The sequence below is a fragment of the Terrapene carolina genome, unplaced genomic scaffold (assembly GCF_002925995.2).
Source record: "Terrapene carolina triunguis isolate 2854851 unplaced genomic scaffold, T_m_triunguis-2.0 Scaffold88, whole genome shotgun sequence".
In the NCBI taxonomy this organism is placed as follows: domain Eukaryota; kingdom Metazoa; phylum Chordata; order Testudines; family Emydidae; genus Terrapene; species Terrapene triunguis.
Genome location: NW_020664439.1, coordinates 36875627 through 36900174, shown reverse-complemented (window position 1 = coordinate 36900174; position 24548 = coordinate 36875627). Strand labels below are relative to the sequence as shown.

The window sequence follows — 24548 nt, the reverse complement described above, 5'->3', positions numbered from 1 at the left end:
TGGGCGCTACAACCTTGCAGCAAACTTGTAAGGAGGCAGAAAAAACTTGCTCCGGTGTCTGTGCGTGTACACAGCAAAGGCGGCACCGGTCCAACATGAAATCAGCCTTTGTTTTGCTGACTGCGTTGGTAGCCTTGACAGCCTATTATGTGTACCTGCCCTTACCCAGCACAGTGTCGGATCCCTGGAAGCTCATGCTGCTGGATGCGACTTTCAGGGCAACCCAGCAAATGGTAAGCTTGATCCATGCAATTTTATTCTCGCTTCGCCTTCCCTCGCCGCCCCCCACACGCCCCTTTTATTTCTCTCCGTTGTGATCAGCTGAGGAAATGTCATTTGTAGCCGAGGGTTGATTTTAAGAGAGGAGAGGCGCCTCAGCCTTTTGCAGAAGCTGCTGCCGCCAAGACGCCTCCGGGCGCCTTGGCAGAAATTAGCTCTGCAAATGCATCTGATCTTGATTTCTTTCAAGTACAGTGCTAATACGCTATAAATTCTGCTGTCTGACGGCTCTGCACCTCTTGGATAAATTGGTTGGTTGATTTACAGCATCAAGCGCTCCCTCTTCCTCCCTTGCTGCCTTTGCATTCAATGAATGAGACATGCCAAAGAAACCCCTTTGTGCCAGCTCCTTTCCTCCCTTGGATGTAGTTGCGGTGGCTGATGGACTCTCGGCAGGGAATCTAGAAATAGAATCGGATCTCTGTCTCTCTCGCTCACACACTTTGTACAGTGTGTACTATAGTACATCAGCTGGGAGGAAAATGCCCCACGAGTCACTCCATTTAAAAAGCATGAGGTCGGTCCTTATCTTGTTGACTAGGCTGCGGCTGCCCTTGTGACATTGGGGAGCCAGCTCGGAGCGAAGGCTCTTCCCACTGCTCAGTACAAAATCAACCCTTTTCAGTTTCTTAGGACCCCCACCCCCTGAATCATTTGACAGTGGGACGTGATGGGCTGACTCCATTGTAGAATCTGAAAGTAATTTTGTAGTCAGTCCCTACTCCCGGCAGGTAAGAAGGACAGCTAACCTCAATGTCGTAGACATTTGCTGCATGCCATAACCGAGAAGGGGCTGTTGATCTCTGCTTTACTTAATCCCACTCTCAGATCGAGAAGCATAAGGCTTTGGGGATTTCAGATGCAATGTATTTCCTTCTCTCTAGATGATGGCGACCGTTTGTATGCAGTTTATTACATGTTGCCTTCTGTGCATTTCCTAAGACTAGAAACAAATTGAGTGCTTTCATCCTAGCAAAAACAACAAGGAGTCTGGTGGCACCTTAAAGACTAACAGATTTATTTGGGCATAAACTTTCGTGGGTAAAAACCTCACTTCTTCAGCACTTTCCCCATCATATTCCAGGAAGACTGTAGGGTGGAAGAGATTGAAAGCAGAGGGAAAGTCTTTCAAATTAGTATTTGGGCTTTCACGAATAAACAAGAGGAGTCTACCTTTGTACACTGTATTTGTTACACTGTGTTTTCCAAATAACATTTCAGCGGCTCCCTAACCTTTTCCCCACTTTAAATTTTGTTCTGGTGGTTGCATGGTGACATCATGCAGACCAGAGGTTACAAAACGTTTCACAGAATGGTTTTACATAAATTTAATTCCTCTTCTGCTAGTACAGTCTGATCTTTTTATAGTGATTGATCAACAACCATGGTTTTACCCTGCAATATACGCTGAGGCACTTTTTAAAAAACTATTTTTGTCTGTAGTGCTTCGTTTTATAAAACTGCATACGTGAAAAACACTTTTTAAAACAGCAATTTATAGCAATTTAAAAACATTTAAAGGATGTGTCTCAGCTTTTCTGTGGAGACCAAGACTGACATTTTAATAAGTCTATGGGGAGGGTGAACTGGTTTTTCACACACACCCTTGTAATAGATGACATATTGCATTGGCCAAATGACACAAAAGTGCTCCAAAATAGCTCCATTCTTCAATAGAAGTTAAGGGTACACAGCACCTTACATGTTTGGGCCCCTTCATTTGTTCCCTATGAGTGTCCGAAGCAGTTGGATTGTAAGTATCCACCATAATCAGTGCATAGATTTTTAAGGCCAGAAGGGCCTGTGATGATAATCTACTTAAACCTCCTACATAACGTAGGCTATAGAATTTCACCCTGTAATTCCTGCATCATACCCATAACCTCTAGTTGAATGACAGCATATCTTCCAGAAAGACATCTGCTCTTGATTTAATCAGTCTTTGTGTACATGTGACTATTAGTGTGTAAACGCCATATGTCTCCACCATATTATTTATTTATGTAACACCACAAGTACATGGTACTGCATCCTGGGTAAAACAACAAACAGTCCCCACCCGCAGGAGTTTACTTTCTAAAGAAAGAAACAAGTGAGCACAATACAGAACAAGTATGGAGTGGAGTGTAATCTTCATAGATGGAACACATCACAGTACAGCTGAGCCTTCAAGAGTTTGTTTTAAGGAGCAAAGAGAGAGAAGGTGCTTGGCAGATATTAATTAGGAGGCTTTCCAAAGCTGAGTGAAAGCATAAACTCAGGAATGAGGGACTGTCTTTAAAATGGGAGCCTGAAAGACCAAAAACTCAATGTGTGAGTAGCTGAAGTGGTAACTATAAAAGTCAAGCCATGGCAGTTATTTTCAAAGTCAGTTTTTACAACAAAGGATACTTTCGGTAGGGCTAAATTTCCCTCTGCCTCCCACAATGATTGTTACAACACTGACTGGTTTTAGGTTTCTTTAAATGTGACCACTGAACTTTCACCTACTCCTGAATGTGTTTTCAGCTTGTTACTGTTTATCACAATAATATCCCATAAGGGTTTGATGGCAGACTGAAGTAATACTTTTCTGGCTAAATGTTCCGATTTTAAAATCTCTGGAGTTTATCAGCGTTTACCTAGAGCGGCTCCAGCCCGACGTGCACCGGGGGCAGGGCAGGCTCCCTGCCTGCCCTGCCCCCGCGCCGCTCCGGGAAGCGGCTGGAACGTGGGGAACGGGGGCACAGGGGTCTGTGTGTTGCTCTTGCTTCAGGCAGCGCCCCCAGCAGCTCCCATTGGCCACAGTTCCCCATTCCCGGCCAACGGGAGCTGCTGGGGGTGGTGCCTAAAGCAACAGCAACACACAGACCCCTGTGCCCCTCCGCCCCCAAGTTCCGGCCACTTCCTGGAGCAGCGTGGGGACAGGCAGGCAGGGAGCCTGCCCTGCCCCTGGTGCGCATCGGGCTGGAGCCCGCCCCCCGAACCTCTCCTGCAGCCGAACCCCCGCCCTGAGCCCCTGCCACACCCCACACCCCTCCTGCACCCCCTGGGAACAGGAAGCGGGCAGAGTTGGGGTGGGGATTTCGGGGAAGGGGTTGGAATGGGGGCGGGGCCTCATGGAAGGGGTGGAGTGGGGGCGGGGCCGAGGGCAGCGGGGGGGAAGTGTCAGTAATGCGGCCCTCGGGCCAATGTACTAGTCCTCATGTGGCCCTCGTGGTCATTTGAGTTTGAGACCCCTGGGCTAGAGTGCTCAGTACCTTACAGGATCAAGTCCATATATATTGATTGCTTCGTTCATTACTCAAGTGCAACCCGCTCTCACATGAGAAATAGCAACTGCTTTACAGTTCACAGCAGCACTCCACAGGACAGGAAATTAAGAAGAATATGAATTCATTTTAGACGAAGCTTAGGTAGGCTGAAGTCTTTATCTAGCTTGAATGTGCCCAAACCAAAACACAGATTAATACTTCCATGTGTTATGACTGAGCTAAAGACTGAAATAGAAGTGCTATTGTTGTCTTTCTGCTGCAGAATGCCCCAGTGAATACTCACTAATGAATGTGATGAGATTTGGGGTTGTCCTGATCTCTTAAGGGAAGAAGTTCCATAGTTGTGGATGTGCAGCCAGGAAGGCGCTTAGTCCCCCACTTTCCCAAGTTTCACTCATGTGGAGCCTGATCCAAAGCTTTGAATCAGCCCATAGTGGAGAGCTCCATGGTTCCAAATGAGCAGCGTAGTCAGGTGCATTTACCGTCCCTGAGACAGTCATACCGCATCTCACTGGGGCTTTGACAATCATTAAAGGACCTCAGATTTAACCGCGTAGCAGCTAGAGAGGCAGCGAAGGGAGCAGGGCACTGAGCTGATATGTTTCAGCAGACCTGCTGCCAGGGGGTACATTCAGGATACAGTATGTTGCAAAACTGTTGAGCTCAGAGGGCATGAATGTGTGTATCAGTAGAGTCAACATAGAGCTTAAAACGGTGGCAGCTGTGGAAAAAAAAGTCACAGGCAAGCTGTGACTGACCTGACCTTTGCCTGAGGCCTGGTCTACACTATGACTTTAATTCGGATTTAGCTGCGTTAATCCGAATTAATCCTTAACCCGTCCACACAACGGAGCCAGTTACTTCGAATTAAAGGGCACTTAAAATCGATTTCTGTACTCCACCCCGACGAGCGGAGTAGCACCAAAATCGATTTTGTTAATTCGAATTAGGGGTAGTGTGGCCGCACACCACCGAATTAATGTGGTTAAAATTAATGGGGTAGTGTGGCCGCACACCACCGAATTAATGTGGTTAAAAACCGAATTAATGTGCTTAGTGTGGCCGCGCACAATCGAATTTATACAATCTGTTTCCCAAATTCGAATTATCTAAATTCGAATTAATCTCGTAGTGTAGACGTACCCTGAGTCTGTGATTTCACTGCCCTCACTGTGTCAGAGCACGGGATTGTGGTAGGTCAGCGTGTGTGTGTGTTTCTGTATCTCTCTCCCTTTCACTTGGCAACATATTCCTGGAATGCGGGGAGACAACACCAGGCTGGGATCGTGAGAAGGAATAGGAGTGTGGCAGAGAACGGGAGAAGAAAGGGGGAGCAGATTAAAGGTGAGGGAGATCAGAGGAGAAAGTGAGAAAGAAACCAAGAGAGAAGAGACAGTCAAAGTAAATATGAGAACTAAAAGCCCGGGAGAAAGAAGAGAAAGTATAAAGACTAAAGCCTTGTCCACACTACAACCAAGATTCTGCTGCATATTACGGGCATGGTGGGTGTAACCAGTTACAAGAAAATGGGTCAGTTTATGTCCACACAGCAACTTTTCTGCCATCATGAATGTATGTACACCTGTCAGTCTGATTAACCATGAGGTGTTTTTTTAAGATGTGCATTCTAGAGAAATATGGGCAGCTATCCTAATCTGCCTTGCCAGGTGAGAGTGCCTGGAGGATATGTCATCAGCTGCACATGTGGCAGTCTGCTTTAGGGTGCTATCACAAAGAGCTCTGGGGAAGGGAGGACCAGTCAAACTGGTTACACAAACATTGGCAAGTTCTCGTGCCAACACAGCAAAGTAACTGTGCTGAACCCACTATAGGAAGACAAACATGCCTGCAGGCTGTGACCCCGATGCTAAGCTACACCTTTTGATTCCTGGGCTGGTGTTTGGTTCAGTCCTTGGTGTAAACTACAAGGGTGCTCCAGTTTATGACTGAGCTGCAATGCTCCCCACCTATCCATAGCTCAGAACAGCTGAAGTACAATTGTTCTTGCCACTACCCCTTCCTCCTCCAACTCATCCCAGCAAGAGCCTAATATAGGGGCTTTGAAGCAGGGAGCAGTGTAGAACCATTATGCCAGTCTAATGCTCCCCTCTGTATTGGCAAACTTCCTGGTGGGGAAATCCAGATACCAATCAAGTTTTAAACACATGGGATGTGAGCACAACTCATGTTTAGAGCCAACGATGCCCCTAACTGGTTACAAACTCAGGGCATGGCTACACTGGAAGCTTCAAAGCGCTGTCGCTTTGAAGTGCGAGAGAGGTCTCCCAGCGCTCCTGGTAATCCACCTCCACAAGCCTGTTTACACTAACGCTTTAAAGCGCTCAGACTTGCTGCGCTCAGGGGGGTGATTTTTTCACTCCCCTGAGCCAGCAAGTTAGAGCGCTATAAAATGTAAGTGTAGACAAGCCCTCGGTTAAACTGTAGCCTGTGCAGGGCTATGAAATAAAGAAGAGGGCATGTAGATGCAATGCAGAAATACAAGAAAGACATTGGGAGTGTCATTAAAAAAAAAAAAGGGAGGAAGGGAGCAAAAGTGACATGATTTGAGGAAGTGCCTAGCACATTTCTCCACAATCAATCAAGGATGTCTGTCCTCAGATGATTAAACTCATATATAGCCTCAGGGATACTCACGGAGACACAAATGCTCACCACTCCTATTTCTGCTGGGTGCTTGCCGGGAAGCTGCGCCCCACCCTGTCAAACACAAACCAAGCCTCTGTGGCCCTGCCTCCACTAAAGAAGTTAAGGGTATGTTTACACTGCAGTTAGACACCCGGGGCTGGCTCATGTCAGTTGACATGGGCTCGCAGGGCTCGGGCTAAAGGGCCGTTTAATTGTGCTGTAGATGTTAGGGCTCGGGCAGCCCGAGCTTTGGGACCCTCACAGGACCCTAGAGCCTGGGCTCCAGCCCAAGCCTGAACGTCTACACTGCAATTAAGCAGCTCGTTAGCCCGAGCCTCGCGAGCCCAAGTTGGCTGGCATGAGCCAGACGTGGATTAATTGCAGGGTACACATACCCTAAGTGCCCAGCCATTGCTCGCATTAGTTAACCTCCAAAGGTGCTAGCAACATTGGGAGTTCTTGTGCAGACACTGAGTTGCCAGTAGCTTTGCAACAAGCAGAAGTGCCCAGAGTCAGAGCCAGTCTATGATTCCATATACTGTAGATTTTGATTGTAAATTCCTTGGGACAAGACTTTCTCGGTTAGTAACCAGCACATTCTCAGTCCCTACAAATGATAACCAATAATAACATGATAACCAATCTTTGCATATATCAAAGATATTTCTAATGCACCTGTCACTTCGGTAGCTAAGCACTAAGCACAATTAAAGAGTGTCTGGGTCTAACAGAAATTGTTCATTCTCTCTATACCCTGATGGACAGGAACGTGTGAACTTGGTAGGCTTTTTCCCTTTGATTGGTTTTTGACAACAGTTAGTTTAACTCAGTAAGTGGGAGTGGGCTGGCTCCATCACTCATGTAATGGGTGGGGCTTGCAAGGGCTTGCATGGGAGCAGGGTAGGGTGACAGCATGTGATAGACTTGCAGGTAGCCAGGCAGCTGCAGATTTGCAAAACAATTTTCAGTGAAACAAAACAGGGATATGCCAAGGGACATGTGAGCTCCCTATCCAGAGAGAATGTGAGCTAAAATGGGCAAGACCTGTCCGCTCCTCCTGAAAGTGCTGGCTGTTGCACTAGCAGATCAGGCAGAAAAACTGTTTCACAAAATTTCCTTGGCTAAAGAATAACCTCTCAGAACCACCACAAGACCCACAAAGGGCCAGATCACAGCTGGTGTAAATCAGCACAACTCCACTGAAGTCAATGCAGCTAGATGTCAAAGCATTACATAACTTTATTGAACTTCTTTGAACCTCAAAGGAAGCTTGGGGTAGTTCTTTGATCCACATGGACTTACTTTTCCCCTAATACAACATGTGTGAGAGAAACCCTCCGGCATTCAACCTTGAATTGGATTTTCCTATGGGAGGAACAGATGGAGAACAGCATGATCTGAAATTCAAAGATACAAATTGTCTTGTGCATTCAGCATTTCCAGGGTTTGGGTTGATACTTTTTGTATTCTTTTTAATGGGAGGGCTTTCTTAAACACAGAGAGCTGGTGTTCAGTCAATAAAACCATAAACATTCTGGAACCTGGCTTCCTGAGAAGCCACCTCTTTCACAGCGTGATACTGCCGCAGTTTAAACAGGCTGCTGGGAGGGCATCCTTTGTCAGTGCCTCTCAGCTTTGGAAGTGGATTGCCCCCCTTAGTCCATTGAAGCTGAGATTTATAAAATTAGGCATACTTCAAAGCCTGCCTCTTTCCAAAGGCACATGTAGTGAAGGTGGCTTAGGGGCTTTTTATACACCAGATGGTTTAATGTTAATGCCTCGTATTTGTACTGAATATTGATCTTCATTTTGTAAAGTACCATAGGTGGGAGATTAGATTTATGGCCCCAAAGAAATAAAACCTCCACGACAAGGAATCTGCAGTCATGCAACAAATCCTTCTTTCAATGGAGTTCCTCTGAAATATTATTTATATTACCATAGCGCCAAAGAGTCCTGGTCATGGACGAGGCCCCCATTGTGCTAGGTGCTGTACATATACAGAACAAAAAGATGGGCTTTACCTCTCTGTGTTTATGGGAATAGTGTGCTTCTGTTAAACTATCCATCCTCCGAAAGCTTTGACACTGTAGCTTGCAGTAACAGGCTCCCAGGCTTACCACTGGAAAGTGACCAGGGAAAATAACAGTGCAGAGATGTAGTAAATAAAAATGACTGTTTTTTATTAACCATCAGTGAAATACACATCCTTAAAATGAATTGGGAAAGCAGCAAAAGATTAACACTTAGTAGTATTAAAACCCATTTCCAGATGGCACTTTGGAGCCTAAATGACCTTTGATTTTTTTCCCCCTCCAATGAGACATGGTCTCCTCCCAGTTTTTATTCTGGTATAACTATTTTGATTGGGGGCAAGGAGGAGTGATTATTTTAGTGATTTTTTTGAAGTTATACCAGTACAACCCCTAGTGTGGATGCAGTCTTACTGGTATAAAGATGCCTTATACCAGCATAACTAAACCCCCTTCCCATACAGGATTAGCTATACCATATAAAAGACCTTTATACCAGTATAATGGCATCCACACTGAAGGTATGTGTTTACTGCTGCAACTGCACCAGTATAGTTAGAGGTAAAACTTTTGTGAGCAGACAAGCCCTTAGACTTGTGAGTCACTTAGGTGTTTTTGAAAATTTTATCCATGATCTAGTCACAAGTAAAATATCACTTCTGACACTTTCTCTAATGTTACTGGGTATCAGGCTCCCATGGATTTTGGTAACCATTCCCCTTACCTCCCAGCTCCACACTCTGACTTGCTGGGAATAATTATAAAAGGGCGCAGACTCCTCCCTGGTTTATAATATGCCTCAGCCAGGACAGGTGGTCAGCCTTCCAAAATAGTGAAAAGACCTCACCTCCAACCCATCTTTTTTTTTTTTAAATGCCCACTAGTAGCCTCATTATCATAGTGCACTGGGTGGTTTGGCCTGATATATCCCTTCCCCATCCCCTCTTGGATCTTCCACATCAGAGGTGGGCAAACTATGGCCCGCGGGCCACATCCAGCCCGCAGGACCGTCCTGCTCAGCTTCTGAGCTCCCGGCCGGGAGGCTAGCCCCCGGCCCCTCCCCCGCACATCCCGTCCCCCCCGCAGGTATGCCACCGCACGGCAGTGCTCTGGGCGGTGGAACTGTGTGCTCCTGCCGAGCAGAGCGGCAGCATGTCTAGCTCTGGCCGGGCAGTGTGGCAGCTAGACATGCTGCTCTCAGCAGCATGATAAGTGGGCCAGGGGGTTGGATAAGGGGCGGGGGTCCCTGGGGGCAGTCAGGGGACAGGGAGCGGTTGGATGGGGCAGAGGGCGGTCAGGGGATGGGGAACAGGGGGGTTGGATAGGAGGTGGGTTCCAGGGGGCAGTTAGGGGCGGGGGGGTCCCAAGAGGGGGCAGTCAGGGGACAAGGAGCAGGGAGGGTTGGATGGGTCGGAGGTTTTGAGGGGGGCAGTCGGGGGCGGGAAGTGGGAGGGGGCGGATAGGGTATGGGGACCAGGTTGTTTGGGGAGGCACAGCCTTCCCTACCCGGCCCTCCATACAGTTTTGCAACCGCAATGGTCCTGGGGCCAAAAAGTTTGCCCAACCCTGTTTCACAGCATGCATGGAAAAAATATTATACTCTGCAAGCACAATTATTATATAAATCATACGTACACTGGGAAACAGTTCTCTACCTTTTTGGCTGAAGGGGATCTCCCTTAGCTGGTAGTAGTAGGTCCTTTATACTCTCTGGGCAAGATGCATAAACAAAGTACAAGAGGTCAAATACCAGAATTGCATCCTGAGGGTATGTCTGCGCTGCAGCTGGGAACGTGCTTCCCAGTCCAGGTAAACAGACATGCTCTAGCTCTAGTCAAGCTAGTGCACTAAAAGTAGCAGTGTGGCCATGGACAGGAGCTCAGGCGAGGCACCTGACTATGTCCCCAGTCAGTTGGGTGGGTTTGCCAGAGCTTCTGCCTGTGCTGCCACAGCCACACTGCTATTTTTAGCTCGCTAGCTCAAGCGGAGCTAGTGTATGGCCGTCTACCCGCACTTGGGAGCACCCTCCCAACTGCAGCATAGACGTCCCTGAAGCCCATATATAGGTAAAAAGTTAGGCCAGTGCTAGTTTTCTTGTTGAATCACAACAAAGGGCTCTGTGGGTGGAAATAAATTCCCAGCCCACTCTGCTTCTAGTGCTCTGATCTCATCCTAGGAGGCTAAACATTCGGTCAGAAAACACAGATGGGTTGATTAGCAAGCACCACCATGTTCCCTTGAGATCAATTCCTGCCTCTCAGTCACAAACTCCCTGCTCTCAGTCTTGTTTTCAGTAATTGAGATTTTTCCTTGAAGAAACGTACTGAAAGTGAAAAGATTTGTACTTCAGGATGAATCATTTATACAGGAGAAGAAGAATACACTTATGGCACCTTTTCTCCAGGGATTTCACAGCTTTTTAAACATGAATCAAGCATCACAATCACTATCCCTACAGGCAGGTATTGCGGTCAGTTTAGGGAAGAGTAAACTGAGGCACAGGCCCCAATTGAGTGAGCTACTCACACTCTTTCAGCTTGTAGAAAGGAAGGCAGGCTTTACTAGGTGATGCAATTCAGACTAGTAAAGGGAGCGGTTGGATGGGGCAGAGGGCGGTCAGGGGATGGGGAACAGGGGGGTTGGATAGGAGGTGGGTTCCAGGGGGCAGTTAGGGGCGGGGGGGTCCCAAGAGGGGGCAGTCTAGGCTTTACTAGGTGATGCAATTCAGACTAGTAAAGTCAGTAGAAGAAAATCTGGATCTTTAGGATTCATATTTTCACTGGAAGTGTAGAAAAGTTTGTGGTTATGGGATTTTATTAACACCTAAACTTTCCCAATACACTATGAGAAATGCAGAAATTAACTGTAATAATATAACAAAATAACTACTGTATATGTGCATTACTGCCCTCTACTGGAAGAAATTGAGACACAGTTCTAAGAGTCCTATGGTGCAGTGGTTCTCAATCAGGGGTATACATACCCCTGGGGGTATGCAGAGGGCTTTCAGGTGGTCCATCAACTCATCTAGATATTTGGCTAATTTTACAACAGGCTAAATAAAAAGACCTAGCGAAGTCAGTACAAACTAAAATTTCATACAGACAATGACTTGTTTATACGGCTCTATATACTATACACTGAAATGTAAGTACAATATTTATATTCCAATTAATTTATTTTATAATTATATGGTAAAAAATGAGAAAGTCGGCAATTGTTCAGTAATAGTGTGCTGTGACACTTTTGTATTTTTATGTCTGATTTTGTAAGCAAGTAGTTTTTAAGTGAGGTGAAACTTGGGGGTATGCAAGACAAATCAGACTCCTGAAAGGGGTACAATACTCTGGAAAGGTTGAGAACCACTGCTATGGTGCTACCCACTCCTGAGGATTCTGTTTCAATCTAACTGTGCTTTTCAAATAGGTGTGTCTCAGTTCTAACCCACTGCCATCTTGATCTTCCAAGTGCTCACAGTGCTTTGTTTTTTCAAAATATATATTAAGACAACTAAGGGTATGTGTACACTGCCAGAAAGACCTGGGACAGCAAGTCTCAGATCCCAGGTCAACTGACTTGGGGTCACGCAGCATAGATGTTTGGGTGGGAGCCTAGCCTCTGAGACCCACCTCCTTCGCTGAGTTTCAGGGCTCAGCCTTCAGCCCAAGCCCAAACAACTTACACTGCTCTCTAGCCCCGCAGTGCAAGCCCCAGGAGCACAATTCAGTTGACCCAGCTTTTGAGATTCACTTCCATGGGTCTCTTTCTGTAGTGTGGACATGCCCTGAGAATTTCTAGGGGTGCACAGTTTTGTCACAATATAACTTTGGAAGGCTTTGATATCATTCCCTCATGGGTGTTAAGTGCTGTTGCCTGTCTAGTTACAGATACTGTCTTTTGAAGAAAATTGCAAGGATATTTCATGCAACATAGTAGGATAAGCCTGTGAGTAACAAATTATTTTTTCCCCTCACTCCTCAATTTCTCCCTAGTGCAACCTGGTTCACTGTCTAAGACTCAGCCATCACTTGAGAGTTCTGAATTATGTGATTGGTACTTTTGACAAGCTGGAGCCCTCGTCCTCTGAACACATTAAGATAACAGATGCCCTTTTTGATGGAGTGGAAGTCAGAGTGTTTGAACCGTCTCCAAAGCAAGACGAAACACTAAAGCGCAGTGTCGTTTACATCCATGGAGGAGGATGGGCTTTGGCAAGTGCAAGTATGTGTCTGTCATTAATTAGAGTGGATTATGATATGTTCTCATCACAGCAGGTTCAGTGTAACTAAAAGCTCTTCTCCCACCCAGAAGCTGAGAGTTTTGCTCTCTGAGACATGTCTGAACCTAATGAGAGCTGGAATCCTGGGGCTATAGTAACTGTTCCAACTCTCGCCATAAGGGGGGGAGGGGGAAGTAATCCTGAAACAGAAAACAAGCGCATGTTTTATCAGCACATGGCTGCAAAAGAATCAGCAGCTTATTTTAAACACATACTGAAAAGAGAAGAGAGTTATTTATGGGGACTCCTTCATGACCAAGTTGATGTAGGTCAGTGGTTTTCAAACTTTCTTTCTGGCGACCCAGTTGAAGAAAATTGTTGATGCCCGCAACCCAACAGAGCTGGGGATGAGGGGTTTGGGGTGTGGGAGAGGTTCAGGGCTGGGGCAGAGGGTTGGGGTGCAGGATGGGGCCGGGAATGAGAGGTTCAGGGTGCGGGAGGGCGTCAGAACTCTTGGCTGGGAGTGCAGGGTCTGGGGATGAGGGGTTGGGGTGAAGGAAGAGACTCTGGATTTGCGGGGGGCTCAGGGCAGGGGATTGGGGCATGGGGTTGGGACGCGGACTTACCTTGGGCGGCTCCAGGTCAGAAGCACAGCAGGGGTGCTAAGGCAGGCTTCCTGCCTGTCCTGGGACTGCGCTGCGCCCCGGAAGCGGCCAGCAGCAGGTCCGGCTCCTAGGTAGAGGCGCGCAAGTGGCTCTGCGTGGCTCTTGCCCGCAGGCACCTCTTCCCCGCCCCCCCCTCCCCCCAGCTCCCATTGGCCAGGAACCAGTGCTCGGGGTGGGGGCAGTACGCGGAGTCCTGTGGCCCCCCCCGCCTAGGAACCAGACCTGCTGCTGGCTGCTTCTGGGGCACAGCGCGGTGTCAGAACAGGTAGGGACTAGCCTGCCTTAGCCGGGTAGCACAGCCGACAGGACTTTAAACGGCCTGGTCGGCGGTGCTGACCACAGCTGCCGCGACCCAGTGCCTTACATCCCCCGACCCAGTACTGGGTCATGACCTGCAGTTTGAAAACCACTGGTGTAGGTCACCATGGTCTCTGTGTTGCATGCCATGGAGGAAAGTAAACACTGACCAGATGATTACGGACTGATGGCTACATGATATATTTTGCCTAAGCCCAAGACAGCAGGTTATCCTTCTGCATGAATCACCTTATAGCTAGTTGAAAATGTTGAAGCTTTTCATGGAAATGTTCCCATTTTTTTTGACTAGCTCTAAATTACACGTATTTGGAGTGATGTGCAACTGCAGGGGATAGAGGCAGCTAGAGGGAGGTGGAGACCAAGCACTTTGCATGGCCTGGTCCTTTAGAAAACCAGTGCGTTTTTTTTAGCAGAAAACTGCCGTGGACGTCAAAGTTGCCTAAAGCCATGTTAAGTTAACATGCTATGAATGTGGAAGGTAGTGCGCAGCTGTAGAGAATGATAGCCTGGCCACTAATCCAGCCATGCTATTGTCAGGGAGTAGAATCTTCACTGTGGAGCTCTGAGCGCAAACACTCCCTGTGGGTGTCCTAAAGATCTGCATGGTTGGGGTGAAGATTGAAGGCCATGCCCTCTTCATCTTCTGTGCTGCCACGGACACTCCAAGAGGATAATAAAGCATACTGTATGTTGAAAGGTGCAGATTTAATTACTGCTTAGCCCTATGACAGTTTTAGTGTGAAGAGCCATTATGGGTGGGATTGTCAGAGGTGCCTTTGACTTTCAGTTGGAAGTGTGTGCCTAAGTCACTTAGGCACTTTTGGAAATGCCAGCATATTTGGCCCATAATTAGTAACTGTACCCATTAAAAATTCCTCTGCCTTTCTGTTCTCACAAAATTCTCCCAATTAGCCGTGGGATGGCGCGGCCTTGCTGGTCAAGCTGGGGTGCCACCATCAGTCCAGTATGGGGGTAGTCCACTCCGCCACTCGGTCGTGGGCTTCCCCGTTACGTGGGTGATCTGTGGATTCTGAGCAGCAAAACAATCAAACAGTCTGTGGAATTAGCTCCCTGGTCAGGGCGGAGCAGCAAGCAAGCTGCAGCCCCTGCATGGGGCAAAGTAAACAATTAGTCTATAGCCCGGCAGCTTTGTGGCTGGGGCAGTAAACAATCAAACAGACTAGGGAATTAGCCCCATGGGCCGGGCGAAGCAGCAAACAGGCTGCAGCCCCGGGGTGGGGCAAAGCAAACAATCAGGCTATAGGTCTCACGTCTCTCTGGGCGGGGGCGTAGTTTAGGCAGCTTGGCTTCCACGGTGGTCTCTGCAGCCGGCGAGTCATCTGGCAGGTAGTCCCTCCCGGTCCCTGGGCTTTACCGCCAGGGGCACTGCAGGTACTTCTACAGGAGCCAGCCCCACCCCCCACGACTGGCCTGCCTCCTTTTATCTGAGTTTCTCCACTTGGAGCATGAACGGCAGGGAAGAGGGGACGTGGCCTCCTGAGTCACAATGATTGATCCGCCCCCGGTGGCCCAGTGCAGGGCTGGTCACAAGACCCTTCAGGAAGACCTGTCATAGGCAGCTGTTAGTGATGCTTTATAGAACGTGGTCAGCTGCACTTGTTCTGTAGTAACTTGCATAGCACTCCCATGGGGCAGAACGTCTGCTTCAGAATTACTGTGCTTCACTCAGATCACTGTAACTCTAAACACGTTATTGCAGTTTAAGATGTAAACGTTAGTGGCAGAAATATTATTGCTAAATATTAAATCTCAAGACTGTGTACTTTAAAGAGATGCTTAATACATTGTTATATTCTCCACCACCATGAAATACCTATTCAGTAACTGAAGAGGCATAGAATTAGAGAAAATGAGTACCCTGAGAAATAAGACGGCTTTGAACCTACTGCCTTGACTCAGGTGAGCAGTCCCATTGACTTTAATAGGACTACTAACTTGAGTAGAAACTGCAAGTTTAGAGGCCAGCATGCATAATATAATGAACACATGTACAACGACTAGCACAAAAATAGCATTTTTCAGACACTAATCCCCAGAACAGCCCAATGCGGTTAGGTAGCGGTAAGTGAAACTGAGGCAGAGAGGTGACGTGACTTGCCCAAAGTCACACAATAAGTTGATGGCAAAGCCAGGAAGAAAGTGCACAAACTGCTAAGACACAAACTGTGTTCATTCCACTAGATCATGGTACCTGCTGTTATACACTGACTGCATTCCATTCCATTTATTTACATTTGCATAAAGATTTACTGATAATAATGAGTGTCTATTATAATGTCAGGGGGTTGTTTGTTTTTTACAGGATTGAATATAAGTGCTTGCTGTTTTTCTTATGAATCTAAAGATATGTAGAGCTGTGTGCAATATGCATATTAACAAAATTTACTGTCTTTCACTAACATTTGGTCCTCTTATTCCCAGGAACAAGCTTCTATAACAATCTCTGCAGGATCATGGCAGAATCTCTGAATGCTGTAATTGTCTCAATTGAGTGAGTAATCAACAAAATCTTAAAGTATGTAGAAATATAGATCATTATGAATTAGTTAATTGCTTTTTTCTTTGTCGTGACTTGTTTAAAAGGTTTTCATTTGAAAAAGGTCTCTTTAGCAGGACTTGATATTTTGTGTCCTTCTCAATGACAGTGGATTAGAATGGTATTTGAATACTTTTCTAATTATAAGAGATAATGGCACCCTTAATTGTACTGGACATTTAAAAGTACATAGTAAAACGGGAGCGAGGGGAAGCCACTTTAACTGGAACTAAAAAGCCACAATCTTGCTAACATATTCATACGAGTAGTCCTATTAAAAACTGTGGGTTTACTCAGATGAGTCGGTAACTCATGTGCATCAGTGCTTGCAGGATTGAGATCACAATACAAACACAGACACACTTTCTATATACACACACAAACCCCCTCATCTTTTGAAGGAAGAGAGAAATACCTATCCCTCAATCTCTCCAGTCAGTGGGTGGGACTGTTGTCTCTCTCACTGGTCACTGTGATTGTGCTTCCCAGCAGGAGGTTGAGATTTGTGAGGCAGATTTGAACTAAGGATAATTCTGGTCCTTTTAGAAACCAGCATTTAAGTTGTATTAAAGTATGGTATAGAACTTCAAGTGGCAGCTGATTTTTACCACTGTTGCTTAACTAAAACATGCAGTTTGTGCCCTCTCCTCCACAAACAGACACTTGATACATTGAGCTAACCTCACCCGAACACTTAAAGTAAGTACATCCATTTATTCATGTCTGAATACTGGTGACATCAGAACAGAATTTTTGGAAGTCTTCACAAGCCATCGCTAACTTCATGCTGACCTTACAGTGATCTGCTGCACACCATCCATTTCCTCACTTGTCATCCCCTGCTACAATGACCTTCCACCATTCCTTCCATAATAACTTTCTCAAGGTTATTGCCATCTCTACGCCTAATGTGAGCAAAGTACATAAGTTTGCATGTGTTGATTTCTGACATCGGAATCTGCTGCTCTCAAATAATATTTCTAACATAGGCATTAGTCTTTTTCTGTCCACACATGGAGGTTACCTGACGGTATCACAAAGAACCAAATCAACTATGTAATGATACAGCTATACTGGAGATCAAGTACACAATGAACACAGACTTTCCTGAGTGCAGACTGGGTCAGACCATCAGCTGTTAGCCTGAAACAAAATTAAAACTTAAACATAAGACAGTCAACATTTGGACTTATCCGAAATCAACGACCATTATATAACTTCAGTCCAGAATGGGTTTGAGTCATTGGCACAGGTGAAGGAGAACAATAGAACAATCCCAACAAACGGAGGTAAAATGAAAACTGTTACGCTCAAAACCACCAAAGCACACATTCTGAAATGTCACTGTCGGACTGCTCCATGGGGTAGGTGCTTGAGCTAGTGGAAAAATGATGCAGAGTGAAAGAGAATAGCTTGGGATAGAAGAATGTAGGAGAGAATATAAGGAACTGAGCAGACAGATTGAAAGGCAGACTAGATCAGTCAAGGGTAAATATCTAAGGGTAAAATGTATGTAACTTGAGAATTATAAAGAGTAATAGCACAAAAGGTATGCTCACGGTGGTCAGGTTTCTTACCAACAGTTTTTTCTGTGATCAATAAAATATCATGATGGCAGAGCCTTCACTGAGGGTGATGGTATTAAACACAAGTGTAGAGATTACTGTGCCAGTATGTGTGCCTCACCTGATAACTGCCCCACACTTTGCACGAGGCAGTGGCGAATTCAGGCCTTCTCTTTACTTTATGGAGTCTCCTCAGTTAGTTTAACAACCCTCTAAGTTGCTAAGTACATTAATGGGCCACTGTAATAAACCAGAAGAGGGAAATTTGAGTGGTTGCATTAAGCACTTTTCTTTTGTAAATGAAAATATTAAAGTTGACAGAAGAGGGGGGCCAGTGACTGAATTAATGAGATTATTTCCCAATTTTCGTGATCAAATTACAGCCTCATTATGCAGAATTGATTTTACTGGTATAATATTCATTCCAATATAATTTAAGTGTAGTTGTTTCCAGCTCCTTTTAATTGTCTCCTCTAATAAACACAAAAATAAATGAGCAAGATGTTAGCCATTGCAGACAAGTGGCTATCACAATATTGAAATGTCCCTTATTATTCCTTTTCTTGTTTATGATGCTGTAATTCTGCCTGTTTTGGCAAGCTGTTTGTCTTCTCTACCCAACCATTATCTCTGTCAATCAAGCCTTTTGTACTCAGTGCAGTCTAATTTGATTTCTCATTAGTTTAATTGCACATTTTCTCACTTGAATGTTGCATACCCAATCTGTTACCCAGTTGCACAGGGGATTCCCAAAGGCCTATCATATCTTACTTTATCTGATGTAATACACAGATTGCTTTCTAAAGCCTAAATAGTTTTAAGAATTTGAAAAACTTCTTATTAATCTCAATATTATGCCTGAAATTTATTTTGCGCATATAATTTCTGTTGGATGCAAAACAGTCAGTCAGTAGAATATAGGAGTATGCTCTAGTATGGCACATGTTGGTTTTATGCAAAGGCGTGTGCTTCACGATGAATCAATTCTTATACTGGATACAGGAGATCGCATTTAAGAGTGTTAGTCAATCCACCACATTATATTCAATAAACCTCACAAGGCAACATTAGTGAGATCAAATCTGTGAGCAGGTACAACAGTTGCATCCTAAGCAGGCTGAAAGTTAAGGCCGTGTCTAGACTAGAATTTAAAAGGGTGTTAGCTAGTGTAGACAAGACACACTGCCTCTAACGTATGCTAAGCTGGTAGAGTTGAGGCCTTCATTTTGGTTAGCACATGTTAGCTAACATTCTAACAACACACCTTTACATACTAAACTATACAAGGTTTAAGAGAATAAGAACTGCAAAAACAGCCTACTGAGGTAGTGTGGCCTAGTGGATAGAGCAGCAGACTGGAACTCAGGAGACCTGGATTCTATGTCTGGCTGTGCCACTAGTCTGCTGGGTGACCATAGGTAAGTTATCTCACCTATTTGTGCCTCAGTTTCCCTATCTGTAAGATGGGGATAATGGTACTGATCTTTGTAAAGCACTTTGAGATCCACTGATGAAAAGCACTATATAAGAGCTAGTTATTATTGTTATTATTAGACACAAGGGCACGTGTTGCTGTTGCCAGCTGGCATGATAAAGAAGGGAGCAAGTTTTGAAGGTGTTTTTTAATCAGCTGCCCATCTGACAGTAGGGGGACTTTCCATGGAAAAAGCATGGTCAAAAGACTCAGCCTGATTTGCAAGCCTCAAATTAATCCCACAACAGAGAAAGGGTCATCACAACCCCACGTCTACCCATCAGCCAGACTCCTGGTACCCCAGTGTTGAGGATGGTGTAGCTTCCAAGCAGCATCCTGCTTGCAGTATCAGCCGAAGACTACTCCAGGAACAAAACCAAGTTTGCAGGGCCTGTGAGATTTTTAAATACAATACTTCTGTTAGTCTTAAAGGTGCCACAGGACCCTCTGTTGCTAAATACAATAGATCACTTTGGGGAGAGAGAACAAAAGGCTGACTGATTAAGAGTAACTTTCTGAGGGTGTTTTCTGTAAAAGCCACAACTTTAGGAAACAATGTCCAAGGCTATCCTGTTAGCTTCCTGAGTGGAGGAGTTGACAGTTTTTTTCTGCGGGTCTAAAATGTCTGGAAACATTACATTTCCAACCGGTGCAGTTAGACACATTTATATTACAACCCCACCTACTGGCACCAGTACCACCACAAGTTGCACATAATACCACCATTCTGATTTGGTTCACAAGTTGGGAGACAACAAATGCTGACTTCTGCCTCGGCTGCAAACTGATCAGAAAAGACTGCTCGGAATGGCCAGTTGCTCACAACAATCCTAACAGGGAAAATAAAAGAAACTAGACTCTTCTCTTGCTGTGAACACTGGAGAAAAGAGTAGCTTTTCTATTGCCGCTGATGGCAAGGGAAGTTGTGGAATTCCCATCATTGGAGGTTTTTAAGAACAGGTTGGACAAACACCTGTCAGGGATGGTATACTTAATCTGTCTCAGTGCAGAGGGATGGACTTGATGACATCTCAACGCCCCTGCCAGCCCTGCATCTCTATTATTCTAATAAATTAAGCTGAACATTTCAGGTATATGGCGAACAGTTTTTTCCTGTCCTGAGAAAGCTTTCAAGATACTGAAAAACTTTTAACTTTTCATCCTGATTCATCAAAAACCCCCTCCCCCAATTTCAATTTGGGTCAATGGTATTTACACAGCTCTAGAGAAACCCTGAAACCCCCAAGGGCTTAAGTAATGACTGAAGAATCATTCATCTCCCACTGTTTTTTGAAGACCAAGGAGGGCTAGCTGATACAACATTGCACTGGGATTCAGGAGAGCTGCATTCTATTCTCGGCTCAGCCATTGGCCTGCTGGATGCTCTTGGGACAGTCATTTCACTCGTGCCTCAGTTTCCCCCACTGTAAAGACTTCCTTTGTAAAGCACTTTGAGATCTTTTGATGAAAAACACTAGATATGAGCTAGGTATTATTATTATTCCTGGCCCACATTCATTTCATGTTGCATATGCTGTAGCTGAGTTAAATGTTTCCACTAACTATAATTACAAATGCAAGGGACAGGGAACTCCATAACTTTGATTTTGTATCCTTATTCTATTGGGAACACCTGGCTTACCCTTACCCATGTGGGCTAAGCAGGGGTATTCCGCCTCCACACCAAGCAGATATTACCACCTGCTTTTTACGGATGTAGTGATAAAAACATTAATGAATGAATCCTCACATTTTGAGATCCTCTATTGGGAGATAACATAAAAGTTCCACTTAACAATTTCCTAATTTATTCATATTCAGTGGGTTAGCATCACTCTTTCAGAATTAGAGTTGTAATAACAACATGTAGGTAGTTAAATACTGTTTAAGTGTTAAATGTTTCATATTTCAACCATAATATTTAAACTAAGTTATTTCTGCATTTTACTATCCACCTGATAGCACATAATAATCCTGCTAGAAAAGTACATTTTCTGTGTATAATGATTATCCTATGTAAGCCTCTTTCTTCTTTTGTAGGTACAGGCTGGTACCAGAGGTTCATTTTCCTGAGCAATTCCACGATACTTTACGTGCAACGAAGTATTTTCTGCGGTCTGACATCCTAGCTAAATACTCAGTTGACCCAGGTCGAATTGCAATTTCTGGTGATAGCGCAGGAGGAAATTTGGCTGCTGCTGTGTGCCAGCAGGTAACATCCACTGCCTGTATCTATCACAATAACAATCCATATTCCAGCAGTGCACATGTGTAGACAGATTATTTGTGCTGCATCATCGCAAAGTGACAGACTAGCTTTAGAGATAGAATGGTAGTGGTTCACTGTGAAAGCCAGCTGGTAGATATTTTACATAAGTTAAGACCTGTCAGTTATTTCTGAATCAAGCAGCGCTAGAATGTCTTACTGCTTTTATAAGTTGTTATGGGCCAGATTTTAAAAGTGCAATTTAGGTACCAACCTTTACCCACTGTGCTAGTGAATCCTTTATTTGCCTGCATAAGTGGCTAAGTGGGCATCTAAATGCATAATTCATAAATTCAGTTCCCTATTTTGTGAATAAGCAATTTTTGCAACTGCCCATCTTTGAAAATGACCTTATTTCTTTTAATACAAATGAAGGGGAAATAATTTTTTTTAATGAAATGGCATTTTTTCCTCACAGGAAGACAATTTAACAGAAGAGTTAGAATTCAATTGTAGGGAAAATCTATTTTCCCTGCTGTTCATACCATATGTATTTCTAATCTAAATTAGTCTGAATTTGATCTGGTTGGAATTTTTAAGGCAGCCTTAATAAGGGTAATTACCATTAATCAATCAGTAAGGGGCAATTACCAAAGCAAGTCAGTTCTTTAGGACTAGTACCCAGGAGAGCATCCCTTTTTTGGAAATGGCATGTCTTACACCATGTCTACACTACCACTTATGCTGGCAAAACTTATGTTGCTCGGGGGCATGAAAAACACATACCCCTGAGCGATATAAGTTTTGCCGGCATAAGTGGTAGTGTGCACAGCGCTATGTCGGCGGGAGAGCTTCTCCTGCCAACATAGCTACCACCGCTCATTGAGGTGGTTTTATTATGTCAACGGAAGAGCTCTCTCCCATCTGCATAGAGCTGCATCAGTAAAACTGTGCCGCTGTAAGCTGGCTAGTGTAGACATGGCCTTATTCTCACTTACCCTGGTGTGAATCAGCTATGACTCCATTGAAATCACTGGTGTAAAAGCAGTGCAGGTGAGAACAGAATCAGATCTAGACTGTTAATATTCCAGACTAAGAGCAAAATTTTCTGCAGCTGAGTTACACCAGCAGAGCATTTGTCCATAAAACACCAAATGGTGGTTTCTCTCCTCTTGGGGGAATGAATTGTGGAACCAGTGATGTAGGATCAGACACAGCATAAGCAATGACCGCTTTTTTACAGTCTGGATTCTGTTCTGTGTTTTTCCTACAGCTTAGTCTAGATGACAGTGTGACCAACAAACTGAAGCTGCAGGCTTTAATCTATCCAGTCCTTCAGGCATTGGACTTTAACACTCCTTCATACCAGCAGAACACTGACATGCCTGTTCTTCCTCGCTTCGTCATGGTGAAGTTTTGGATAGACTATTTCAATGGTAACTATGACTTTGCCTCCTCAATGCTGATCAACAACCACACTTCCCTGGACGTAAGCCAGGCTGTTTATTTCAGGGGACGTCTGAACTGGACTTCTCTCCTGCCTTCGACGTTCAAAAAGAATTACAAACCTGTGATACAACCCACAGGGAAGGCCGAAATCATCCAGGAAATACCTGCACTACTTGACATACGCGCAGCTCCATTGCTTGCAGAAAAAGAAATTTTCCAGCTTCAGCCAAAGACCTACATCCTGACTTGCGAAAATGATGTCCTGAGAGATGATGGAATAATGTATGCCAAACGGTTGGAGAGCACAGGTGTGGAGGTCACACTTGATCACTTTGATGACTGCTTTCATGGCTGCATGATCTTTACTATTTGGCCTACCAATTTCTCTTCAGGACATCGGACCAGGGACAGCTACATAAAGTGGCTTGCTGAAAACCTGTGAAGAAAGTGAGTCCTCTCTAGAAGGCACAGAACAGTCAATCTAAAGCTCACTGCTTCAAAAACAAAAAAGTTGTGCACTTTTAGGCTATCTAATTTCATTTGTTCAAGATTATGTCATAGAGCTTCTGTTGCAAGAAGTAGCGTGTCACTAACTACTTGGTTAATAGCTGATTAGCCTTGTCCAGCATAGCAATTTACTAAATACTTATTAAACACTGTTGTATGCAGTGTAGTTGTAGCCATGTCGGTCCCAGGATATTAGACACACAAGGTGGGTAAGGTAATGTCTTTCATTGGACCAACTTCTGTTGGTGAGGGAGACAAGCTATTGAGCCACACAGAGCTCTTCTTCAGCTCTGGTGGGAAAGGTACTCCCAGCATCTCAGCAAAATGCAAGGTGGAACAGATTGTTTTTCATAAATAGTTAGCACATATGCTAAGAGACCATTTAAGGTAGAGTGACCCATTAACACTTCTGCAGTCATAGGACAAAAAGGGGGGGTTAGTGGGTTACAGATTGTTGTAATAAGCCATAAATCCAGTGTCTCTGTTCAGTCCATGATTTTTAGTGTCTAGCTGAGTAATGAATTTAAATTTTTGACGCTCAGAGTACCGTTCCCAGACCTGAAGAGCAGCTCTATGTGATTCAAAAACTTGACTCTCTCACCAGCAGACGTTGGTCCAATAAAAGATATTATCTGATCCACCTTGTCGCGCCATTAAAAACTAATCAGTTGTAGATTCAGATGCGACATCGATTGCAACCATGGTGAATGAACACTGAGCAGTTCTCAACAAGAAAATCAGTGTTCTTCAAACTTATTCTTATTGGTCACATTTTTCAAGTTTGGGTGCATAACATTAGGTACCAACGCCACAATTTTTAGTTAACAGTTTTTTGGTTTTAGGCACTTAAATAAGGGTAACCTGATTTTCAGAGGTGCTGAGCATTTAAAAATCCCACTGAAGTCAAGGGAAGCTGTAGTGCTCACCAACTTTGAAAATCAGGCCACTTATTTAGGTGCTTAAATATTTAGGTCCTGGCCTTTAGGGACACAGATTTATAGGTTTTTTTAAAAAACAGTTCCAACTTCAAGGCATTTTAAAGCACGCTAAGCAAGCCTTTTATCCCAACAATGTAACAACTTTGGAATCTGGTCCTTTTTTGAAACAAGCACAGTGCTGAAAAAAATATTGTAAAAAAGAAGGAAGCATCTGTTGACTTTAACGGACATTGATCCTACACAGAGACAAAGCAGTCTGCATGCTTATATGTCGGACCAATGGAAACTCCACCAAATGCAGATTCCATATGTGAATTTACATCTTTAAATTTGATTACATTTTTGGCCAAAGGTTGTGACTATGCCTGCCTTTAAAATTTCAGCGTTATGACCACTTTAGAGAAAATATGAAAATACTAACAAATAAAAAAGCCCTCT

General features: G+C 44.6%; 1 protein-coding gene across 1 annotated transcript; it reads left to right on the top strand.

Annotated features, from left to right (window-relative positions):
* On the top strand, window positions 1–23391 carry NCEH1 (neutral cholesterol ester hydrolase 1). Its single transcript, XM_024221172.2, has 5 exons — window positions 1–233; window positions 12205–12433; window positions 15857–15926; window positions 21051–21222; window positions 22490–23391. Exons 1-5 carry the CDS (start codon window positions 96–98, stop codon window positions 23105–23107), a joined length of 1227 nt encoding a protein of 408 aa, XP_024076940.2. The 5' UTR covers window positions 1–95; the 3' UTR covers window positions 23108–23391.
* Window positions 23392–24548: the final 1157 nt, after the last annotated feature.

What these genes read in the sequence shown, in the direction of transcription:
- NCEH1 (XM_024221172.2), top strand. Translation starts at nt 96, where the DNA reads ATGAAATCAGCCTTTGTTTTGCTGACTGCGTTGGTAGCCTTGACAGCC. An exon ending in TCAGGGCAACCCAGCAAATG is followed by an intron (nt 234 to 12,204) that starts GTAAGCTTGATC and finishes ATTTCTCCCTAG; the next exon opens with TGCAACCTGGTTCACTGTCT. An exon ending in GCTGTAATTGTCTCAATTGA is followed by an intron (nt 15,927 to 21,050) that starts GTGAGTAATCAA and finishes CTTCTTTTGTAG; the next exon opens with GTACAGGCTGGTACCAGAGG.